Source organism: Castor canadensis, chromosome 11 (genome assembly GCF_047511655.1).
Source record: "Castor canadensis chromosome 11, mCasCan1.hap1v2, whole genome shotgun sequence".
NCBI classification, from domain to species: domain Eukaryota; kingdom Metazoa; phylum Chordata; class Mammalia; order Rodentia; family Castoridae; genus Castor; species Castor canadensis.
In genome coordinates, this window is record NC_133396.1 from 54,278,767 (window position 1) to 54,300,989 (window position 22,223).

Here is a 22,223-nt window from a genome sequence, read left to right on the forward strand (position 1 = left end):
TGATTTTTTTGGTAAGTAATAAGAATCATAGAATTTGACGTTATAAGAGACCTTAGAAGTTGCTTAGGCTAGCCTGGTATAGTGGTACTTGTCTGTAATCCCGACACTTGGGAGGTTAAGGCAGGAGGATAATGTTTGAGACCAGCAAATAGCAAGACCCCTCCCAAAAAACAAAGAAGAAATTGCTTAGGCCAACAATTCTATTTAACACACAGAGAAACTAAGACCTATAGAGGAATAGTGATTTTTCTGAAGTTAATTACATACCTAGTTAAGGTCAAAGATATTCAGGTCTTTTGACTTCCAGTTTATATTTTTTTCTGCTACTTGGTATCCTCCCAGCTTTTTTTTTTACTCAGGGCTTCACCCTTGCTGGGCAGGCACTCTTCCACTTGAGCCACTCTGCTAGCTCTTCCTACCAGCCTTCAATATCACTAATTTGACTGCTGGGAATACTAAATAAGAAGTAGTCTGGAATTGTGAATATTTTTATTTACTTTTATTTTAGTTTTGTCAAATACATTTCTAAATAATAATTGCTATGTGGTTGGTAGGTTGTGTTTATATCACTTTTCTAATTCATTAAATCATGAATTCTATACTGATAGATTATAGATTTTAGGGAATTCTACACTGTAAAAATCTCTTCAGAGGAAGTCAATATAAATCTGGATGTTATTTAGGTGTAGTTAGAGACATAGACTTTAGAGAACTTTGAAGCTGTATATAAGGAAGCAGATGTAGATTTTGGATCATATTCAGATTTGTATCTAGTGAGATAAAGGTATAACAATGTTTTTGGTAATTTTGGCAATGTTAAAATAGCATTAACCAAATGACACAGTTACGCATGATTTTAGATGAAAATCATGCTTGGGAGCTGTTAGTGATCTTGAATTTGGAGCAGCCCCAAAGCCTGGGGGTCAGTTGAGGTGGGGGTATACATTCCTGGAACTGCAGCTGCTGAATATTAAAATCCCTGACATGAGCAAGCATTTGGATAGATTTTAGGAAGTAGCTAGCTTCTGTAGACAACCAGAGAACAGTTTACTGCCATAGAGTGTTTGCAGAACTCCTGGCCAATTTGTAATGGGAGATTCCTATTTTGTCAACTTTTTCTTTCTCTTTCCCTCTTTAAGAAAAATTGGAAAACAAGTGTAATAAACAAATAAAGCCCCCTCAGTTTCCAAAATTCCATGGAAGAGCAAGAAACTAAGGAATTTAAAATATTTTCAGAAGTAGTACATTTGGTGTTTGAAGATAAAAGGTTTTAATCCCATATTTGGGCCACTAATGCATGTCAGTGCTGGTTGGTTGGTTATGTGTTGATAAGGCAGGAATGACAGACTGATATGGTTTTAAAAAAATTTTTCAAAGAGATTTGTTTTTTAATTTGCAGAGGGAAAATAGATTTTTTTCTTCTACTCTGATAGAAAAATGTTTCAAAATCTTTAGGAGAAAGTCATAGTTCTTTCTTTACTTACGTTCTTCCCTTAAGGTTGGATTAGCTGTGTCATTTGAAAATAAAATTGAAAATAAAGATAGGAATCTGCAAAGTTCTCCAACTGTGGCTGAGAACTCTTGGTGATTGTTGAGGAGGTGAAGATTAAGAAATAAATCTATTTGAATTTTTTGTATTCAAATAAGAAAGTAAAAAATATATGGGAAATAATAAGTATGTTATAGAGTTCTGCTACTTGTTTCATCTAGGTTCCACTTACTAGTTGTGTTAGAGTGGGTAGGACAGTGAATTCAGTGTGCTTCACTTTCCAGGTCAGTAAAATGGAGATGGCTGCTGGGAAGGTTACATGGCTTCATGGCTGGGATATGGTGTGTTTGTTCATCAAAGATTGTATTTACACATTTCTGTAAATAGATGCCTATCTCACTCACTCACTCACCAGTCAGCATGAACTGATAGGCGTTGTCAGAGATGGAAAAGATGTGGGGTGGTGCCTCCTGGCGCTTTTTGCCTCTATAGGCAGCCACCACCTCAGGGTTGTACACCGGCAGCCACTTGTAGGGGTTGACAGTGACACAGAAGAGGCCAGAATAGGTCTGGAAAAATCAGAACATTCAACCATGTACATCTTGCTCTTTTTCTAGGGAAATAAATGGACTAAAAACAGATGCTGAAGGACACTCACATAGATCATCCAGGCTGCATAACGCTCTTTGAGATTGTACAGTACTCCAGGCTCGTGTAGGTGGGTCATCATAGCCATGTCCTCAATTTTGTCATATTTTGGAGGGTTCATAGGGAAGACTTGATCTTCCTTGACGGTTAGAGTCTGGTGAGGAAGCAGGAGACAGTTTTTATTAATGGTTGGAGGTAGGGTTTATATTTGCTTGTTTATCTTGGTTATAAAACTATGATTACATGTACTTTTCATTATATTATTTAATGTCTTTTAAGGGCATAAAATATATTTACGTTAAAGTTAGATTTGCTAATAAAAATCTGTTTTTCATGATAAGCTAGTAATACTACTCTTTTTATTAATGCATATTAATTGTATAAATTAATGGGGTTCAGTGTGCTATTTTTGTATGCATATAGTGAACATTGATCAAATTCAACCACCCTCTCCACACAATTATCCCAGTACTGGAAATAAAACCAGCATACAAGGGATACCTGTATGCTTATGTTTATTGCAACCTTGTTATTTTTTTTTTTTTAAGATTTCTTGCCACTGTTTTTCTTCCATCCAAATTTATCAGTTTTTATCCTTTTATTGCTCTGTAAGTAAGTTAAGTAGTTTGAGTTTTCTTTGTTATTCATCATAAGAAACTTTTTTGTAAAAATAGGGCTATTAGTATACCTTGTTTAAGTACATAATTCAAGAATTCTTGTAATAGGGGGAGGTAGTTTTCAAGTTTGAAGATTCCCCACTGGGAAGCAGAGAATTGAAGGGAAATGATGAAGGCCAATACTAAAGGGCTAAAGTCCTATGGGAAGTTGGGAAGGGGAGGCAGAAGTTAGGGTTGTGAATTCCTTTTGCCTCACAAACCTGATGTCTACCCACTAACAAGGAGGATGTTTGTACTTGCAATATAGGGTTAGAGATCCCTAGGAAGTAAGGCTTCAATTTTTGAATTGAGGAGAAAGAAAGAAATTGGAGAATTTTTTCCACTTATTTTCACTTACTGCTCCACCTTCAGTCTTTACAGTTACTTTCCCTCCTTCCTTGCTTTGTATGGTACTCTTCACATAGGATTCCTTGGGCTCCGCTACAAAGACAGATGTTTTAGCATCGAAAGGTTTGTTTTGGGCCTCAATCCTCTCCTTTTCCGATTTTCTAAGGTAGGGAGCGGCCTCGCCAAAAATAGCCATTTCGGCATCTGAACTGGTACTCATGGCTGTGATTTATTTAACACGGATTTCTGCATTAGGGAAAAAAATGGGAGAAAGAGAAATAGAAAGAAGAAATTATACATGTGAGTTGGGATTTGAAACAAAGGAAGTGGTCAGGATAGCCTGAGTTGTGATTATTCTTCCGAGCTGGCATTCACCAGCATCCTAACATAGTCTGAAGGACTAGTTTGGAATGACACTGTAATTTGATACTTCATTTTTTTGGACTTTGCAAGTTTCCTTCCAGATCACATATCTTGATCCTCAGATACATACTTACAAATGAATTAAAATGAAATCCTTCCATGGTTTTTGTTTTTTAATCTCTAAAGTGTAACAATCTCTGTAGCTAAAACTGTTGATGAATTGTTTTATAGCACCTGTCATTATTTAATCCCCACTTCCGCATAGTGTTTGCATCTGCCATATGCTAGAACAATCACATAGTTTGGAAGGAAAGTTTGCCTTGTGCAAATGGAGGTTGATATTTTCAAAGCTCTCAGAGACATCCTTGCCTCTTAGCCCCTTTCTTTCAGAAACCAAATAATTATTTTAACAACTTCATTATATTGATTTTTAGTATTATGTCTCTCAGTGGGTTGTTAAAAGGATCTAATAATAAGTTCTAGTTCCCTGGACCTTTCATCATTTGGCTTGTTACTAAGAGACTAACCATTGCCCTAATTCTCAAATGTTTTTTGATACTCTCCTTTGAGAGGAGAGAGTACAACTCTCAGTTAACAGATCTAACCACAGAAAAATGAGAGCTTCAGTATGGAAGCCCTTCTTCCCACATAAATTCCATGGGCTTCTTTTCTTTCTACACAGAAAAAGAAAGAAAAAAATTTAAGAGTTCATCACATGCATGTAAATTACTGTCTTCCGATGGCAGATATTCCTCTGTGATGTTGCCATGTTAGATTGCTTGAATTTTTCCCTTTTCCTTGAGATTGGTAAATTACTTAGGGAAAGGTAGGATTTGTCTTAAATTAGGCATGACGTTTAGTATTCTGTAGATACAATATTTATAGCTTTTTAAGAGAAAAGTAATAAATCTTTCTAACAAATAATAGTGACTCATCAAAAGCAGCTAATTTTTCAGTAAGAATTAAAAAAATGCCTGTAAAATGTCTGAGTATTCAGTGCTTTGCAGTAGAGAGAGGTGGACAGGAAATGGTCTGTTGCCACTGGACAGTTGTAAGCACAGCTGAGAACTCAATGTCAAGACCTATCATGTCCTACATGGTCTACTAATCCTGGAACTCAAATGAGGGTACTGATCTCTGAGAGTAAGACATTCTGAAAAAATGATTTTCCAGTATTTGTAATAATCACTCAGAAACACTTTCTACTGTAAAAACCTGGAAATGGTGTATAATTAAGAATCGTTCGCAGCTTCCTTCACTAAATCCCCTCTGTCATCAATAAGTGAATAAAGCCAAGTCTTACCTCTGAAGTTCCAGATGAAAATGCAGTGTCAGAACTGTCCCACACTGTGAAACAAGAAGTTTTTCATTAGTGCAATTCCAGAAATATAGCTATAATATTTCTCTGCCCTAAAACTTGGCTTCATGAAAACAAAAATCAGTTAAGAAAAAGAGTTTCATGCTGGGAGATACCCATAGGTTAAGCTCCATATGCCCGCTGTGGTTCTTGGGGTCCCAAGGTTCCCATCGCTTACCTCTAGACTCTTAGTGGAGATAAGGTGTGAAGGTCAGTCCTGTTTATATAGGAACTAATGTGCTGATGCTGCAGCCACCTCCTCTTTGTTAGGGCAAGACATTTGGCAACGTGAACCCTCGGCATAGTTTGTAGTGACATTTGGCATGTTTGGATATAATTAGAAGTATTCATATCATTTTGAGTATGTGAACCAATCTCCTATAAATAATTTGACAGGGACCAATCTGCCCTCTGAGAATGCTTTCTAGTGTCCTCTGCAGGGAATCTTTGACAGTGCCTGGTGGGACTTCACAGTCAGTTCTTGAGAACTATATTCAATTTGGCAAACTCTTTCATGCATGCCTGTGCAACCGAATGATCAGATACCCAGTGATATACTGCTGTCAGGGCCTTCACCCCTTTTCCTTATTTGTTCCCACAGGACACCTCCCCCAACCCTGCATTCCCCTGGGCCATTGCCAAGGCTCATCCTTGGAGTCTGAGCTTGGACGGCAGAGCCAAGCTGAGAAGAGATTCTGTGCTGAGTCTCCACTATTGGGCCAGTTCCTACCCAGCCAACTGAAAAGAAGCATTAGAAATTAATATGAAGTAAAGAGGAAGAGAAAAAATGTCTAGAACCCAGTATGTAGCGATAAAGGTAAAAGCATCTAAGTCGAATCATATTATATAAATACATACAGTACATATATGTCTTAACAATCTACTTTAAAAATTAATATGGATAATTTTCATAATACTAATGTAATTTTGATCTTTATTCTTCAAACATATTATGGTTCTTTTTAAAATTAAAATTTTTACTTTTAAGGTCAGGTATGTTAAGATAATTTACATATAGCCTAATTCACCCTATTTAAGTAATAATTATGAGGGGATTTTTGCTTGTTTTTTTTTTTTCTTTAAATTTTTAAACTTCATGTCTTTTGTTGTGTTCTTTGATGTGTGAGTTTTTATACATGCATTGGTTCATGTTACCACTATAATGGATACGATGCAGAATAAGCCATTTTAATGAATTTTGATAAAAGTATGAAATTGTGTAACCTCTTACATTTTAACTACATAAAAATTAAAGCCTTATATATTAGGTTAAAATTCTCCTTTGATGAGCCCTCAGAATGCTGGTACCTCCCTTTTCCTGAGAAGCAACCAGCAATGCCAGTTTGGTTTGTAGTATTTCAGAGCTTTTCTGTGCATTTACATATGTATTTTCTGGGAAAGTATAAATTAGTAAAACTGTTCTAAGGTAATGGGCCCATAGAAAATACACAGTATAGGTTTTTAAAATATATTATAGGTAGTATCATATTTTATGTATTTGCCAACTTGTTTTTTTCATTCTATACTTTTGGATCATTTCCCATGTTAGTATATAAATAATAATACGGAAAAATTCAAATGTATGTAGACATAGAGAGACTAATATGGCAACCTCAGTGTACTCAATTGCTGAATATTGCTAATTAGTTCATGGTCAATCTTTTTTCATATATACCCTCACTGTTCCTTCCTTTTATGAGTTCAAGGCCAGTCTCTAGGTTATTTTAATGTTACTTACTGTAAAATTTTTGTGGAATTCCATATGTCTGGGATTGTAATCATTTCTTTTTTCATACAAATTATAAAATGTTTCTCTTGGTCTAATAATGATCTTAACTTTGCAAAACCATCTCAAACTTCTAGAATTTACATCTCTAGAAGACTTAAATATTTAGGTAAAATTATAAAAATTTTTTTGTTTTTGCTTTTTTGTGTGTATTATAAAAGGAAGATTTTCCTAACTTAAGGACTTAGGGTCATACAAATGTTCTTTCTTTCCTTTTTTTTGTTTTTGTTGATACTGGGGATTGAACTCAAGGCCTCCCACTTGCTAGGCAGGTGCTTTGCCACCATCCCTAGCTCTTTTTGCTTTTAGTTATTTTGGGGATATGCCCAGGCTGTGTTTATGCCCAGGCCGGTATGAACTTTAATGTTCCTATTTATGCTTCCCTCATAGCTGGATGACAGGCACATGCCACTGCACCCAACTATTGGTTGAGATGAGGGCTTGTTAACTTTTTTGCCTGGGGTTGGCCTTGAACTACAGTCCTCTTACTCTTCACCTCTCATGTAGCTGGGATTATAGTGTCAGCCACCAGAACCCTGATTTTAAGAAGATACTGATATTTTTAACTGAGAGAGAGAGAGAGAGAGAGAGAGAGAGAGAGAGAGAGAGAGTAATTGGTTTCTAGATTCTCTATTTTGTAGTACATTTCTATGGTAGTAGCACACAGGCTAATAAAGCAAATTTTAGAGGGAAAATTTGCTTATTTGAGAGTTGTTTTGACAGTTCTTGCAGTTTACTGTATGTGTTTAGAATCAATTTTAAGCTTAGGTATGGAAAATCCTATTGGGATTTTAATTTGTATTAAATTGATTTAGTAGGTTAATTTGATAGGAATTAATGCCTTTATAATAGTGAATCTTTCTTCTTTTTGTTTTTTTGAGACAAGGTATCATGTAGCTCAGATACTGACCTTGAACTCATAAAACTCATAATCCTCTTGCCTCAGCCTACCAAGTGCTGGGATTCACGAACATAGGCCACTGTGCCTGGCAATAGTGAGTCTTTCAGTCCCCTTGTGGAATGCGTATATATATATATTATCTATCTATCTATCTATCTGTCTCTCTACCTACCTACCTGTCTTTTTTTCCCCAGTAGTGAGGGCTGAACCCAGGGCCTTGTACTTGCTAGCCAAGCACTCTTTCACTTGAATTAGCCTAAGTATATTTTGTGTTTATTCCAGATCTTTAAATTTTTTTCAGTTATTTTTTTCCCATAGAGATATGCTATATTTTTGTTAGGTTTAGTTTTTTGTTCATATGTGGAGTGGTGTTATTTTTCCTACTACACTTTTGCTTATTGAATACTGGCACGTGACTGGCAAGTTTGCATATTCCAAACATAATTGGATACTTGGTTTTGTTTGTGGCAGCAGTATGTACCTAGGATTACAGGTGTGAGCCATTGGTGCCCAGCATATTAATTTTTAAGGCATTGTTTACTTAGTTTTTTAAAATACAAACAATCCATAATAGATATGTGACATTTCAGAAAGTTATTGCTTTTTAAAAAATATCTTTTATTTTGTCTCTTGAACTCCCTTGTCACTTCTAATAATTTATTTGATTCTCTTGAATTTTCAGTATGTCTTGTGAAAATAGTCACAATTTTATGTCTTCTTCCTCTTCTAACTTATGTGTTATTTTTCCCTTCTCTTATTGCATTGTCTATGATATTTAGGGCAATGTCATTAATATATTAATATTCTAAAGTATTGCCAAAGTATGCCTACTTTGGCACTTGTGTATATACGCTATGTAAGATAAGGACATCCTTATTTTGTTCTTGCCTTTTTAAAACTTGTTTTATTTTATTTTTGATTGGCACATAATTATATACTTTCATGGAAAATAATGTGGTATTTTGATATATGTGAATGTTGTGGATTACATCTGATGTTTTATCAAGTACAATAAACTTTATATTTAGTTTGCCAATGATTTTGATCATAAAGTGAGTTAAAAATTCCACTCTGCCCAAGAGAATTGGAGACGTGTTTATAAAAAAAATTTGTGCATGGTGTGCATAGAAACATTATCCATAATAGTTGAAGAAGTGGGAACAACCACCTGTTCACTTTCTGTGGGTATATAAGCAGAATCGAGTAGGTCCATGTAACAGACATTATTCAGCACAAGAATCAATGAAGTACTGTTAGATGCCACCATATGGATGAACCACAAAGACACCATGCTAAGTGAAAGAAGCCACACCAGAGGGTCCTGTATTTTATGATTCTGTTTCCATAAAGTGCCCCAAATAGGCAAAACTATGGAACCAGAAAGTAGATTAGTGATTGTCAGAGGATGGGAAGAAGGATGTGTAGGGAATGACTGTAAACGGACACAGAGTTTTTGGCATGATGAAAATATTCTAGATTTAGTGGTAATGGTTCCATAACCTTGTGAATCTACTAAAAGTCATAAAATTGCACACTTTAAATGATCAATTTTATGATATATAAATTATAGCTAAAAAGAATTCATTTTATTAGTGTTTTTCTACATCTATTGAGTTTATTTTTTTTCTCTACTAACCTGTTCTTGTAGCAAATTTCAAGGTAAATTTTTCTCACCTTTATTCTGTTGGAATTCATGAAATAAGCCTACAATGTTAACTACTTATTGCTTTCAGTTTAATAACATTTTTCTTGGGAGTTTTCCATCTGAGTGCATACATTATGTTCAGAGTTTTCTTGTGCTATGTCATTGTCTGGTTTTGGTGTCAATAACATAGTATTCTTGTGAAATACAGTAACTTCCGGTTTGTTTGTTTTCTACAAGAGAATGTTTTGGATATGCATTATCTCAGACCTGGAAGTTTGGTTGAGTTCTGTGCCTTATAGCCTTTTTGAAGGATAAATCTTTTGTTTTAGAGGTTGTAATTATTTTTTGGCCCATTGGAATAGTTTGTATTTTACTAGAAAATTATTCACTTCTCATGAGTTTTTAGCTTTTTTGATGTTTTTATGCATATCATCTTAAAATAAAAATCCTGTGTAAGTAATCCCATCTTTTTTATTCTTCATGTTGTCTAATTTTGTTTCTCAATCATATTCACCAAGTTTTCTCTTTTTAATTTATCTTCACCGAATAACCTTTATATTCTCATTATTACTTTCTGCCTCTAATTTAATTCCTTTATTTCATTGGGTTTGTCTTAGTTATTTATAATTAATTTAAAATTTTATTTTTATTTCAATCCCAAATTATTTAAAGCATGTTTATTTTTCAAAATTTCAGATATATAAATTTGGATGTTTGAGTTGGGGGATTCCCTTTTAGCTGCTAAATCTTTTTATCTTTGTGTGTGTGTGTGTGTGTGTGTGTGTGTGTATGTGTGTATAATAAAACAATTCTGATAGTATCTGGATAGGGCATTATTAGCACCCTACAAACCTCTCATGATCCTATTAGTTGTAATTCTTATTTCTCTCCCCCTACAGATAAGTAGAAATGATAATAATTTCTCTGTTTTTTTTTTATAGTTTTAATTTCTGTATACGCATTCCTAAATAACGTACTTCGGTTTTGGCTTTTTTTGAGCTTCTTACATGCCTTTTTAAAATTCTTCAGTATCTCACTTCTTCTGCCCCAGATTAGTGTTAAGATTTTGCCAAGAAGCTGCATATAACTATATTTTATTTTCATTGCTGTACAATATTATATGATGATATGGAAGTTTATTTATTCTATCGTAGACAAATTTTTGGCTGCTCTTAAGTTTGTTTGCTAGAGTTTTAATTTAATTTAATTGTATTTTTAACATAATATACAATTACTGTTACCTATATGATACCTTGTTCTAGAATTTGTTGAGATTTTTCTTGTGGCTCTGTACACTGATTAGTTTTTTCCTTCTTAATTCCTTTTATTTAGGTGGAATTTTACACACCTTCAATCCATTTTAAGAATATGGTTCAAAGAGTTTTAGTAAATTTATACAGCTGTTCAACTATCACTTCCATCCAGTTTTACAACACTGTTATCAATCCAAAAAGTTTCCTTGTGTTCATTTGCAATCTATTCCTACTCCAACCCTAAACCTCCAATTTGCCTTTTGTCTTTATAATTTTGCCTTTTCTAAAACATTCATGTAAGTGGAATCCTGCAATATGCAGTCTTTTGTGTCTGGCTTTTTTCATATTTGTAAATTTTATCAGTGTTTTTGGTGTATCAGTAGCTCATCCTTTTTTACTGCTGATTAGTATCCATCTTATAGTGTTACATTTTGCCACATTTGAGTTCTTCCTAGATTTTGGCTACTGTGAGTAATACTGTTATTAATGTTCCACACAAGTTGCAGTGTGGACACTTAGGTTCATTTCTATTGGGTAGATACCTAGGAATTTCTATATTATATATGTTTAACTTTTTAAGACACTGCCAAATTCTTTTTTCACAGTGGCTGTACCATTTTACATTCCCACCACCAATATAGGAGGACTCCAGTTTCTTTAATCTTCACGCTTGTGTTGTACTTTTTGATATAGCCATCCTAATCCTGACTAGATACTAAAATGGTAACTCATTGTGGTTCATGAATAATGAATATTTTTCATGTGCTTATTTACTGTACATGAATTTCCTTCAGGTTCAATATCTATTTGGATCTTTCACATTGTAGTAGTTACAAGTTTTTGCCCCACTAAGAACTACTTTTCACCTCCATAGGGTTAATAATCCCTTGCATTGAAAATATGTATGTTAGATGTATGAAAAGCATTAATGTCCCCTTATTGTTGTATACAAAGTTTTATGTTTATTTTATAACTGAGCTAGTTGTATAATTCAAACATTCATGTTTTTCTTTTTTTCTACTTGATCTTCTAGTAGCTGTAAGTTAAAAATGTTCCCTGTGATTATTCACAGATCTTTTAGATTTTGGTTTGTATAACTCAAAAGATATTTAACACATACAGAATTGTGACCATAGTGTATTTCTGGTGGATCATATCTTTTAAAAACAAAATATGAGAGATCCCTGCCTCTTTTATTACTATTTTGCCTTGAATTATGTTCCATATAATGAATGTCAATAATGCTATATTTTGCCTTTTACTTTTTTGAGTTATATATTTGAGTTATCTTTTCCTCCACCTTCATTTTTAACCATTTATTTTATTTTGCATCTAACTTTTAAAAACCAGTTAGTGATTTGAAAAATACATTATGGTAAATTTGAGAGCCTCAAACTGGCTGGTATGCTTTTTATAATGTGCACAGTATTTTAAATATCAATGTAACCAAGCCACTATTACTTTGTATGACTTTTGGCAAGCCACCTAACCTCTTTAAACCTCAGTTTGTTCATCGACCAAAATGGAAATTATTATTTCCTAACACATCACAGAAAACTTAGTGTAAGGAGTGAGCAATATATGTAAAGCATTTAGCGTAACATCTGGCAAAGTAGAGCATATTTAATAACTATTGGTTGTTCTCATTGTGCTTAAAATCAGGTAAAAGATAGGGCTTATTCTGTGGATGATGGCATATCACTGCTGTGTTTTAAATAAGGAACTGACCTTAAGATTTGTTTTAAATACAATCATTTTAGCAGAATGGAAGATGGATTGGAGGAGTGAAACAGAGATGAAGAACCTACTTAAGCAGTTGTGCTATTTTGGAAAAGAGTCGAGAACCTGAACTAAATGAATAGCTTTTGGGAAAGAAGAGAGTGATGGAATCAAGAGACATTTAGATTGTAGACTTGACTGCCCTTGTTCGTGAAATCAAAATAATTTTAGATGTTCAGAAATCACTGAAATTGGATGTACTCCAAGATAATGAGAAATAAATGAAATTTTCTGAGATTGAAGGAAATATGGTTCATGGAGAGGAAACAGATTTGCAAGTAATAGACAAAGGATAGAGATTTTTTTTCTGGGTGGAGAATTATGATAATAGAATTCCTAATAAAAGGAAGCAAGTTTTCAGGAAAAAAATAAGACTTTGCCACATCAAACTTTTAAAGTATGGGATTTAAACAGTATAAAATTAATATGAAGAGAACTTAACACAGTCTAGAAATGGGCTCTAATAATGAAGGTGGCATTTCCTATCACTAGGGGAAAGGAAGAACAGTTCAGTTAATGGAATTGAGACTTTCCATTTAAAAAAAAATAAAATAAAGTGCTTCCTTGCCTGACACCATTTATAAAAATTAGTTTTAAATGAAGTCTTAGACATGAAAAAAAGGGAAAAACCATAAAAGTAATTGAAGAACATACAGGAGAATATGTCTGTGCCCTAGGGGTAGGAAAGATGTTTAATAAGGCAAAGTTACTGTATGTTCATTTAATAGAATTCATAAACATTTAAAACCTCTCAAAAAAAAAAAACCTCCACAAACAAAGACAAATGGCTGGGTGGAGAAGACTATTTTTCAAATAGTATGTATGTCACAAAGAAGTTATATTAAGAAGTGAATCAAAAGGAGAGATACATGAAAACAGAAAAAAAAGATCTAAAAAATATTTCATGGAAAAGACAGTATAGATAGCCAATGAACAGAAGATACCTTCAACTTCAGGAGGTGTAATATCAAATGATAGAGATCTGGTGTACTCTGCCCATGGGGTTGACAAAAATACTGATTGCAGCAAATAATGGTAGTGTGGGGAAGTGGGTGCTCTCATACATTCTGAGTTAGGGTGTAAAATTTCATGGCAATTTGTTGCATCTTTGAAATTTAAAACTGTAGTACTTTCAGTAGTCACTTATTTTTCTACAGAAGCACATGAAAAGGCCGTATGTTCAAAAAGGTGCATTTAGCATTTCTTTTAAAATTTTGGAAACAACTTAAATGTACATTCAGTTACTTTGTAGTTTAATTAGGTGACCACCTGTTAAACATGGTGCTCTGATGATGCTGTCAGTGGTTGGAACTTGACACTCATTTTAATCTAAGATTTGGATCAGCATACGGCATTTTCCACTGGTTCTTTTTGAGATATAGTACTGAAAGTCCAAAGCCTTGTTTTAAATAGCAATAAACAATGGATAAGGAGTTCTAATGGATAACATATGAGAAAACTAAACTGTGAGACATATTTTGCTAATGCCTTATTGTTATATTTCTAATTCTTCTCTGATATAACTTTACACAAGTCTTGTGTGACAGCTCATTTCTTGTAAGTTAAAGTCTTCCAAGCTCTGGCATAAATCCCTCCTCCTTGCCCTTCTTGCTAGTATCCACTTACCATTAAGCCCAGGGCAAGCATTAAGTTACAGTCTCTAATAATCCTTCTGTTCCAAGAGTCACTACCAGAAGTTAGCTTGCAATTCTTAAGATTCCTTGGCCCTAAAAGTTGCTCTGTTTTCTTCCTCCAGTGAGTAAAAACAGATGAATTACAGCCACTCCAGACATCTGTAGTTTTGCTAATGTGGAGCTCTTATAATTATCTTGTCTTCAACTAAAGGAAACACATTGCCTTTCGTATGACTCATTATAAAGAAGAATATTTCTTAGATTCATCTATGTTCTTGAATGTAGCATTAGTTTTTATTGGTGAGCAGTATTCCATTATGAGGATATACTATATTTTATTCATCTATTTTTCCTCCCTCCCTTCCTCCCTCCTCCTCTCCCTCTCCCTCTTCTTCTTTCTCTCCCTCTCCCTCTCTCTCTTTCCCATCCCAGACAGTGCCACAGTGGTCTTAAACTTGAAACTTGAAATTTGTGGGTGTGATTCATTCTCCCACCTCAGCCTCTCAAGTAGCAAGAACTACAGGTGTGTGCTACCATGCCCAGTTTATTCATCTGTTTTCTTGCTAATGGATATTTTTCTTACCTTTTTGTGAATATATCCTTCATTTCTTTTGATTAAATAACAAGGAGTACAATTGTTAAATGAAGAGGTAGGTGTATATTTGAAGTATATGATTTATAAGAAATGATCAAACATTTCTTTCAAAGTAATTGTAGGATTTTACATCCATGCTAGCAATGTATGAGAAATACAATTGATCATCATCCTATACTACATTTGTCTTTATTATTTGTCATTTGTCTTTGTAAATTTAGTCACTTTATGGGTTTGTAATGGAATTTCTTTGTGGCTTGAATACCTTTCTCTAGGTCAATGATATTGAACATCTTTTAATGTTGCTATTAGATATTAAAATATCTTTTTTATGAAGTGTCTCTTTTGCTGAGATTTATTGGGCTGCTTTCTTTTTATTGTTTCCTATGTGCTTTTCATATACAAGTTATTTGTTGAGTACGTGTGTTGTGTATACTGTCTCCGAGCCCATGGCTGCCCTTTGTGTTCCTAACAGTGCCTTCATGAGCAGCAGCTTGAATTTTTGAAAAGGACTAGTCTATCATTTTTTCTTTCATAATTAATACTTACTGTGTTCTGTTTTTTAAGAACTTTTGCCTGAGATCACAAGACTTTGTCCTATGTTTTCTTCTAGGAGATTTATTTTAGGATTTACATTAGGTTTGTTACCCATCTTGATTTAATTATTGTATATCATCTGAGTTAACTGTTTTTCCCTGCAGATATCTGATTGATTCAACACAATTGGTTGCAAAGATTTTTCTTTCCACATTGAATTGTACTGGTACCTTAACAAAAAGCTATTTCATGTATATGTACATAGAAGATCTATTTCAAACTCTTTGTCTTCTTCTATTTATGTATTTTTCTAGCCCTATATTAATAGTATACTGTCTTAATTACTATAGCTTTGTAAATTTTTTTTTGAAGTAAAGTCTTGCTATGTAGCCCAGGCTGGGCTTGGACTTGACATCCTTCTTCCTCCACCTGAGTGCTGGATGTGTGCCACACAACTGGTTCATTTTAAGTATTAATAAGTTCTCTAACTTTGTACTACTACTTTTTCAAAATTGCTTTTGCTACTGTAGATTCTTTATATTACCATATGCATTTTAATATTAGCTTGCTATTTTTTATCCTCAAAATGGTGAGATAAGATTTTGAGTGGTATACATTAAATCTAAAGATCAGTTTGTGGAGAACTGACAGATTTATTATATTGAGTCTTCCAATTCAAAAACATGGTATCTTTTTCTCCCCTCTGAAATATGTTAGATCTACTCATTTTCTTTCAGCAAAGATTTATGCTTTTCAATGTGGAGGTCCTCCCCTCCCCCCTTTTGTTAAGTTTATTCTTAGACTGTTTTGTGGTTTCTTTGATGTTTCTGTCAATGGTATTGATTTTAAAATTTCATTTCCATTTATTATCTATTAGTATAAAAATGCAATTAACTTTTATTTTTACTGACCTTTTAATGTGAGATATACTTAATATACTTCTTTTTTTTACATTTTTATTATCATACATTAGTTGTATGGGGGTGTTCACCATGACTTTTACATATGTGCTTACAACGTACCTTGATAGATTTTCCCCCTCCATCATACTATGAGGGTTTTTAAGTTATTCTTTTTTTAATTTTATCATTTTTACATTTACTCATGTGTATACATTATTTGGACCACCTCCCCTGCACTCCCTTAATATACTTCTTGAATCAAATACTTTTTTATAGACTTGTTTAAATGTTCTATATATACAATTTTGTCATCTACAAATATAGTTTTACTTAATTTTTTCAATTTTTTTACCTTTCATTTCCTTTTCTTGAATTGTATTAACTAAGTTATGTATTAGCAGGTATATACAAATGGTGAAAGCAGACATCTTTGCTTTCAAACTAATTTTAAGCACAAATTTTTTTTTGTTTTATCATTAAACAAGATATTTTAGTTGTACATTTTTTGTAATGGCTCTTATTACATAAAGAGGGTTTTCACTTATTGCCAATTTGCTGAGAGCTTTTGTTTTTGTGTTTTAAAAATCAAATCAGCTGGTGGAGTGGCTCAAGTGGTAAGAGTGCCTGCCTAGCAAGTGTGAGGCCCTGAGTTCAAATTCCATTGCCACCAAAGAATAAAACCACTATTTAAAATCATGAATCAGTTTTTGATATTGACACATGCTTTACTAAATTTATTGAGGTAATCATATGATTTTATCTTTCATTCTAGTCTATCTTTTTAAATCTGTGATTCTATATTTTATTTATTTATTTTATATACTAAAACTACACTGCCTTCTTGCAATGGTTAGATTTATTATTATTATTGTTTTTTTCTTTATTCATATATTTATATGTCTATACATTGTTTGGGTCATTTCTTCCCCCGTACCCTCTCACTTTCTCCCCCACCCTTCTTGCTTCCAGGCAGAACCTGTTCTGCCCTTTTCTCCAGTTGTGTTGAAGAGTAGACATAAGCAATAACAATAAGAAAGACATAACGTTTTTGCTAGTTGAGATAAGGATAGCTATACCGAGAGATTCCTAGCATTGCTTCCATGCACAAGTGTATTACAACCCAAATTGATTCATCTCTATCTGACCTCTTCACTACTTCCCAGTCACCTTCCCATATTGACCTCTGTTGCTTTAAGGTTTCTGTATTAGTTCCTCTGCAATGGGGACATCAAACACTTTCAAGTTTTGGGTTTCCTACCTATCCCATTCCTTCCATATGTGCTTTCCCCTTAGCATGTGACCCAAGTCCAGCAACATTACTGCCTTTGCCCTAGATCTAAAGTCTGCATATGAGGGAGAACATACGATTTTTGGTCTTCTGAGTCTGCTGACCTCGCTCAGAATGATGTTCTCTAGTTCCACCCATTTATGTCTACAGTTCCACCCATTTATGTCTCTAGTTCCATCCATTTACTTGCAAATGATAAGATTTCATTCTTCTTCATGGCTGAGTAAAATTCCATTGTGTATAAATACCATATTTTTAAAATCCATTTGCCAGTAGTGGGGCATCTTGGCTGTTTCCATAACTTGGCTATTGTGAATAGTACTGCAATAAACATGGGTGTGCAGGTGACTCTGGAGTAACCTGAGTCGCATTCTTTGGGTATATCCCTAGGAGTGGTATTGCTGGATCATATGGCAGATCTGTGTTTGCCTTTTTAAGAACCCTCCATATTGTTTTCCAGAGTGGTTGCACTAGCTTGCATTCCCACCAGCAATGTATGAGGGTTCCTTTTTCCCCACATCCTCACCAACATCTGTTGTTGTTATTGATGATAGCTATTCTAACAGGAGTGAGGTGGAATCTTAGTGTGGTTTTGATTTGCATTTCCTTTATGGGCAGAGATAGCATTTTTTTCATGTGTTTTTTGGCCATTTGAATTTCTTCTTTTGAGAAAGTTCTGTTTAGTTCAGTTGTACATTTCTTTATTGGTTCATTGATTTTGGGAGAGTTTAGTTTTTTGAGCTCCTTGTATATTCTGATTATCAGTCTTTTGTCTGATGTATAGCTGGCAAATATTTTCTCCCACTCTGTGGATGGTCTCTTTAGTTTAGAGACCATTTCTTTTGTTGTACAGAAGCCTTTTAATTTTATGTAGTCCCATTTGTCCATCCTTTCTCTTAGTTGCTGAGCTGCTGGGGTTCTATTGAGGAAGTCCTTGCCTATACCTATTGCCTCCAGAGTATTCCCTGCTCTTTCCTATACTAACTTCAGAGTTTCAGGTCTGATATTAAGGTCCTTGATCCATTTTGAGTTGATACTAGTACAGGGTGATAAACATGGATCTACTTTCAGTTTTTTGCAGGCAGATAACCACTTTTCCGAGCAACATTTGTTGAAGAGGCTGTCTTTTCTCCATCGTATGTTTTTGGCACCTTTGTCAAAAATAAGGTGGGCATATCTGTGTGGATTCATATCCGGGTCCTCTATTCAGATCCACTGGTCTTCATGTCTGTTTTTGCACCAGTACCATGCTGTTTTTATTGCTATTGCTTTGTAATATAGTTTGAAGTTGGGTATTGTGATACCTCCAGCATTGCTCTTTTTGCTGAGTACTGCCTTGGCTTTTCATGGTCTCTTGTGTTCCCAAATGAACTTTAGGGTAGATTTTTCAATCTCTGTGACGAATGTCATTGGGATTTTGATGGGAATTGCATTAAACATGTAGATTGCTTTTGGTAGTATAGCCGTTTTTACTGTGTTGATTCTACCAATCCATGAGCACGGGAGACATTAGCACCTTCTGTAGTCTTCTTCAATCTCTTTCTTCAGAGGTTTGTAGTTCTCCTTGTAGAGATCATTCACATCCTTTGTTAAGTTTACTCCTAGGTGTTTGATTTTTTTTTTAGGCTATTGTAAATGGAATTGTTTCCATATATTCTTTCTCAAATTTTTCATTGTGGGTATATAGAAAAGCTAATGATTTTTGTAAGTTGAATTTGTATCCTGCCACTTTGCTGTATCTGTTTATGGTGTCTAAGAGATTTTGGGTAAAGTTTTTTGGGTCTTTAGGATATAGGATCATGTCATCTGCAAATAAGGATATTTTGACAGTTTCTTTACCTATTTGTATTCCTTTTATTTCTTCTTTTTGCCTAATTGCTCTGGCTAGGAATTCCAGTACTATGTTGATTATGAGTGGGGATAGTGGGCACCCTTGTCTCATTCCTGATTTTAGGGGAAATGGTTTTAGTTTTTCTCCATTAAGTATGATGTTGGCTGTAGATTTGTCATATATAGCCTTTACAGTGTTGAGGTACATTCCTTCTATTCCTAGTTTTCTTAGAGCTTTTATCATGAAGTAGTGTTGGATCTTATCAAAGGCTTTTTCAGCACCTATTGAGATGATCAAGTGGTTTTTGTCTTTGTATTAATGTGCTGTATTAAATTTATAGATTTGTATATGTTGAACCACCCCCTGCATCCCTGGGATGAAGCTGACTTGGTCGTGGTGAATGATCTTTCTGATATGTTGTTGGATTCAGTTTGTCATTATTTTATTGAGGATTTTTGTTTCGATGTTCATTAAGGAGACTGGCCTATAGTTCTCCTTTTTGGAGGTCTCTCTGTCTGGTTTTGAGATGAGTGTAATATTGGCTTCATAAAATGAGTTAGGCAGTATTCCTTCCCTTTCTGTTTTGTGAAAAGTTTAAGAAGAGTTGGTATTAGTTCTTCTTTAAAGGTCTGATAGAATTCAGCTGAGAATGAATCAGGTCCTGGATCCTGGACTTTTCTGTTTTAGGAGACTCTTGATTGCTGCTTCAGTTCATTTTGTGTTATAGATCTATTCAGGTTATTAATATCCTCTCAGTTCAATTTTGGGTGGTCATAAGTATCTAGAAATTTGTCCATTTCTTCAAGATTTTAAAATTTATTGGAATACAGGTTCTCAAAGTAGTCTCTGATGATTCCCTGGATTTCCATGGTGTTTGTTGTTATTTCCCCTTTTGCATTTCTAATTTTACTGATTTGGGTTTTTTCTCTCATTTTAGTCAGGTTTGCCAGGGGTCTGTCAATCTTGTTTATTTTTTCAAAGAACCAGCTTTTTGTTTCGTTGATTCTTTGTAAGTTTTTTTTTTTTGTTTCTATTTCATTAATTTTTGCCCTTATTTTTATTATTTCTCTCCTTCTGCTTGTTTTGGGTTTTGCTTGTTCTTGTTTTTCTAGGAGTTTGAGATGTAGCATTAGGTCATTGATTTGAGATCTTTCTGTCCTTTTAATATATGCATTCCTGGCTATAAACTTTCCTCTTAGGACTGCCTTTGCTGTGTCCCATAGGTTCTGGTAGGTCATGTTTTCATTTTCATTAACTTTCAGGAACCTTTTAATTTCCTCTTTTATTTCAGTTATGACCCACTGATAACTGAGCAATGTGTTGTTCAGCTTCCAATTGTTTGCATATTTTCTACTGTTGTTTTTGTTGTTGAGTTCTAATTTTAATGCATTGTGATCAGGTAGAACGCACAGGATTATTTCTATTTTCTTATATTTGCTGAGGCTTGCTTTGTGCCATAGATATGATGAATTTTGGAGAAAGTTCCATGGGCTGCTGAGAAAAATGTATGTTGTGGGGAAGTTGGATGAAATATTCTGTAGACATCAGCTGGTTCCATTTGATCTATGGTATGATTTAGTTCTAGAATTTCTTATTGATTTTTTGTTTGGATGACCTATCTATTGGTGATAGGGAGTTATTAATGTCCCCCACTACCACTGTGTTGGAGTCTATATATGCTTTTAGGTTCTTCAGAGTATGTTTGATGAAATTGGGTGCACTGACGTTGGGTGCATATAGGTTGATAATTGTTATTTCCTTTTGGTGTATTTCCCCTTTTATTAATGTGTAGTGTCCTTCTTTATCTCGTTTGGTCAATGTAATTTTGAAGTCTACTTTGTCTGAGATAAGTATTGCTACTCCTGCCTGTGTTCAGGGGTCATTGGCTTGGTAAATCTTCCAGCCTTTCACCCCAGGCCAGTGCTTGTTTCTGTCAATGATATGGGTCTCTATTAAACAATAGATTGTTAGATCATCCTTTTTAATCCAGTTTCCCAAATGGTGTCTTTTGATAGGGTAGTTAAGTCTGTTAATATTGATAGGTATGTGGTGATTCCTGTCATTTAGTTGTTTTTGTTGTTTAAGGGTTTGATTGTTTGCAGCTGAATTAATGTTACTCTCTGATTCCTTGTCTTTTCTTCTCCTGTGGTTTGGTGCTGCTTGTCCTCTCATGGTTTTATTTGCTTTCATTTTCTGTGTGCAGAATTCCTTGAAGAATCTTCTGTAGTGGTGGCTTGGTGGTTGTATATTGTTTTAGTTTCTGCTTATTGTGGAAGACTTTTATTGCTCCATCTATTTTGAATGATTGTTTTGCTGGGTAGAATATCGTAGGGTTGAAGTTGTTTTCATTCAGTGCCCAGAATACTTCACTCCATGCCCTTCTTGCTTTTAAGGTTTTTGTTGAGAAAACTGCTGTGAATTTGATGGGTTTACCTTTGTATGTTTGTTTTTTCTGTCTTACAGCCTTCAATATTCTTTCTCTATTCTCTGTGCTTGTTGTTTTAATGATAGTATGTCATGGGGGTTGTTCTATTTTGGCGAAGTCTATTTGGTGCCCTGGAGGCTTCCTGTACCTGAATGGCCATAGCTTTCTCTAGGTTTGGGAAATTTTCTGTTATTATTTTGTTGAATATATTACAAATCCCTTTTGCTTGCACCTCTTCTCCTTCTTCAATGCCCATGATTCTCAGGTTTGGTCTTTTGATGGAGTCAGTGAGTTCTTGCATATTCCTTTCACAGGTCTTGAGTTGTTTGACTAATAGCTCTTCAGTTTTTCCTTTAATTTCCATTTTATCTTTAAGTTCTGAGATTCTGTCTTTTGCTTGCTCTAAACTGCTGGAGTGGCCTTCCATTGTGTTTTGTATTTCTGCTTCATTTTTTTTCCTGAGGTTTTCCATATGATGGGTCACTTCCTCTTTAATATTGTTTATTTTTGTCTTTAATTCATTTATCTCTCTATTTATAGTGTTCTCTGTTTCACTTTGGTGTTTATTTAGGGCTCCTGTGAGTTCATTTATTTGTTTCTGTGTCTTCTCGTGTTCTTTATTTTTGGTGTCTTGAAATTTCTTGAATGCCTCTTGTATGTTTTGGTTAACCATGTCTGGTAACATCTCCATGAAATTCTCAGTGATAGCTTGCAGGATTTCTTCTTTAAGGACATTCTTGTGGACATTGTTGGGTTCCTTGGTGTCGTTTATCTTCGTTTTGTTGG

The 22,223-nt window shown here is 34.4% G+C and overlaps 1 protein-coding gene across 1 annotated transcript in view; it reads right to left on the reverse strand.

Annotated features, from left to right (window-relative positions):
• Positions 1-4,941, reverse strand: part of Myh8 (myosin heavy chain 8) — a 33,645-nt gene extending 28,704 nt beyond the window's left edge. Inside the window, exons 1-4 of the mRNA XM_020167471.2 lie at positions 4,808-4,941; positions 3,152-3,387; positions 2,148-2,291; positions 1,902-2,058 (exon numbers count right to left, since the gene is read on the reverse strand). Coding sequence (XP_020023060.1) covers positions 1,902-2,058; positions 2,148-2,291; positions 3,152-3,361 — 511 coding nt within the window. The 5' untranslated portion in view covers positions 3,362-3,387; positions 4,808-4,941. The remainder of the gene's footprint in view (positions 1-1,901; positions 2,059-2,147; positions 2,292-3,151; positions 3,388-4,807) is intronic.
• Between the last annotated feature and the right edge of the window lie 17,282 nt (positions 4,942-22,223).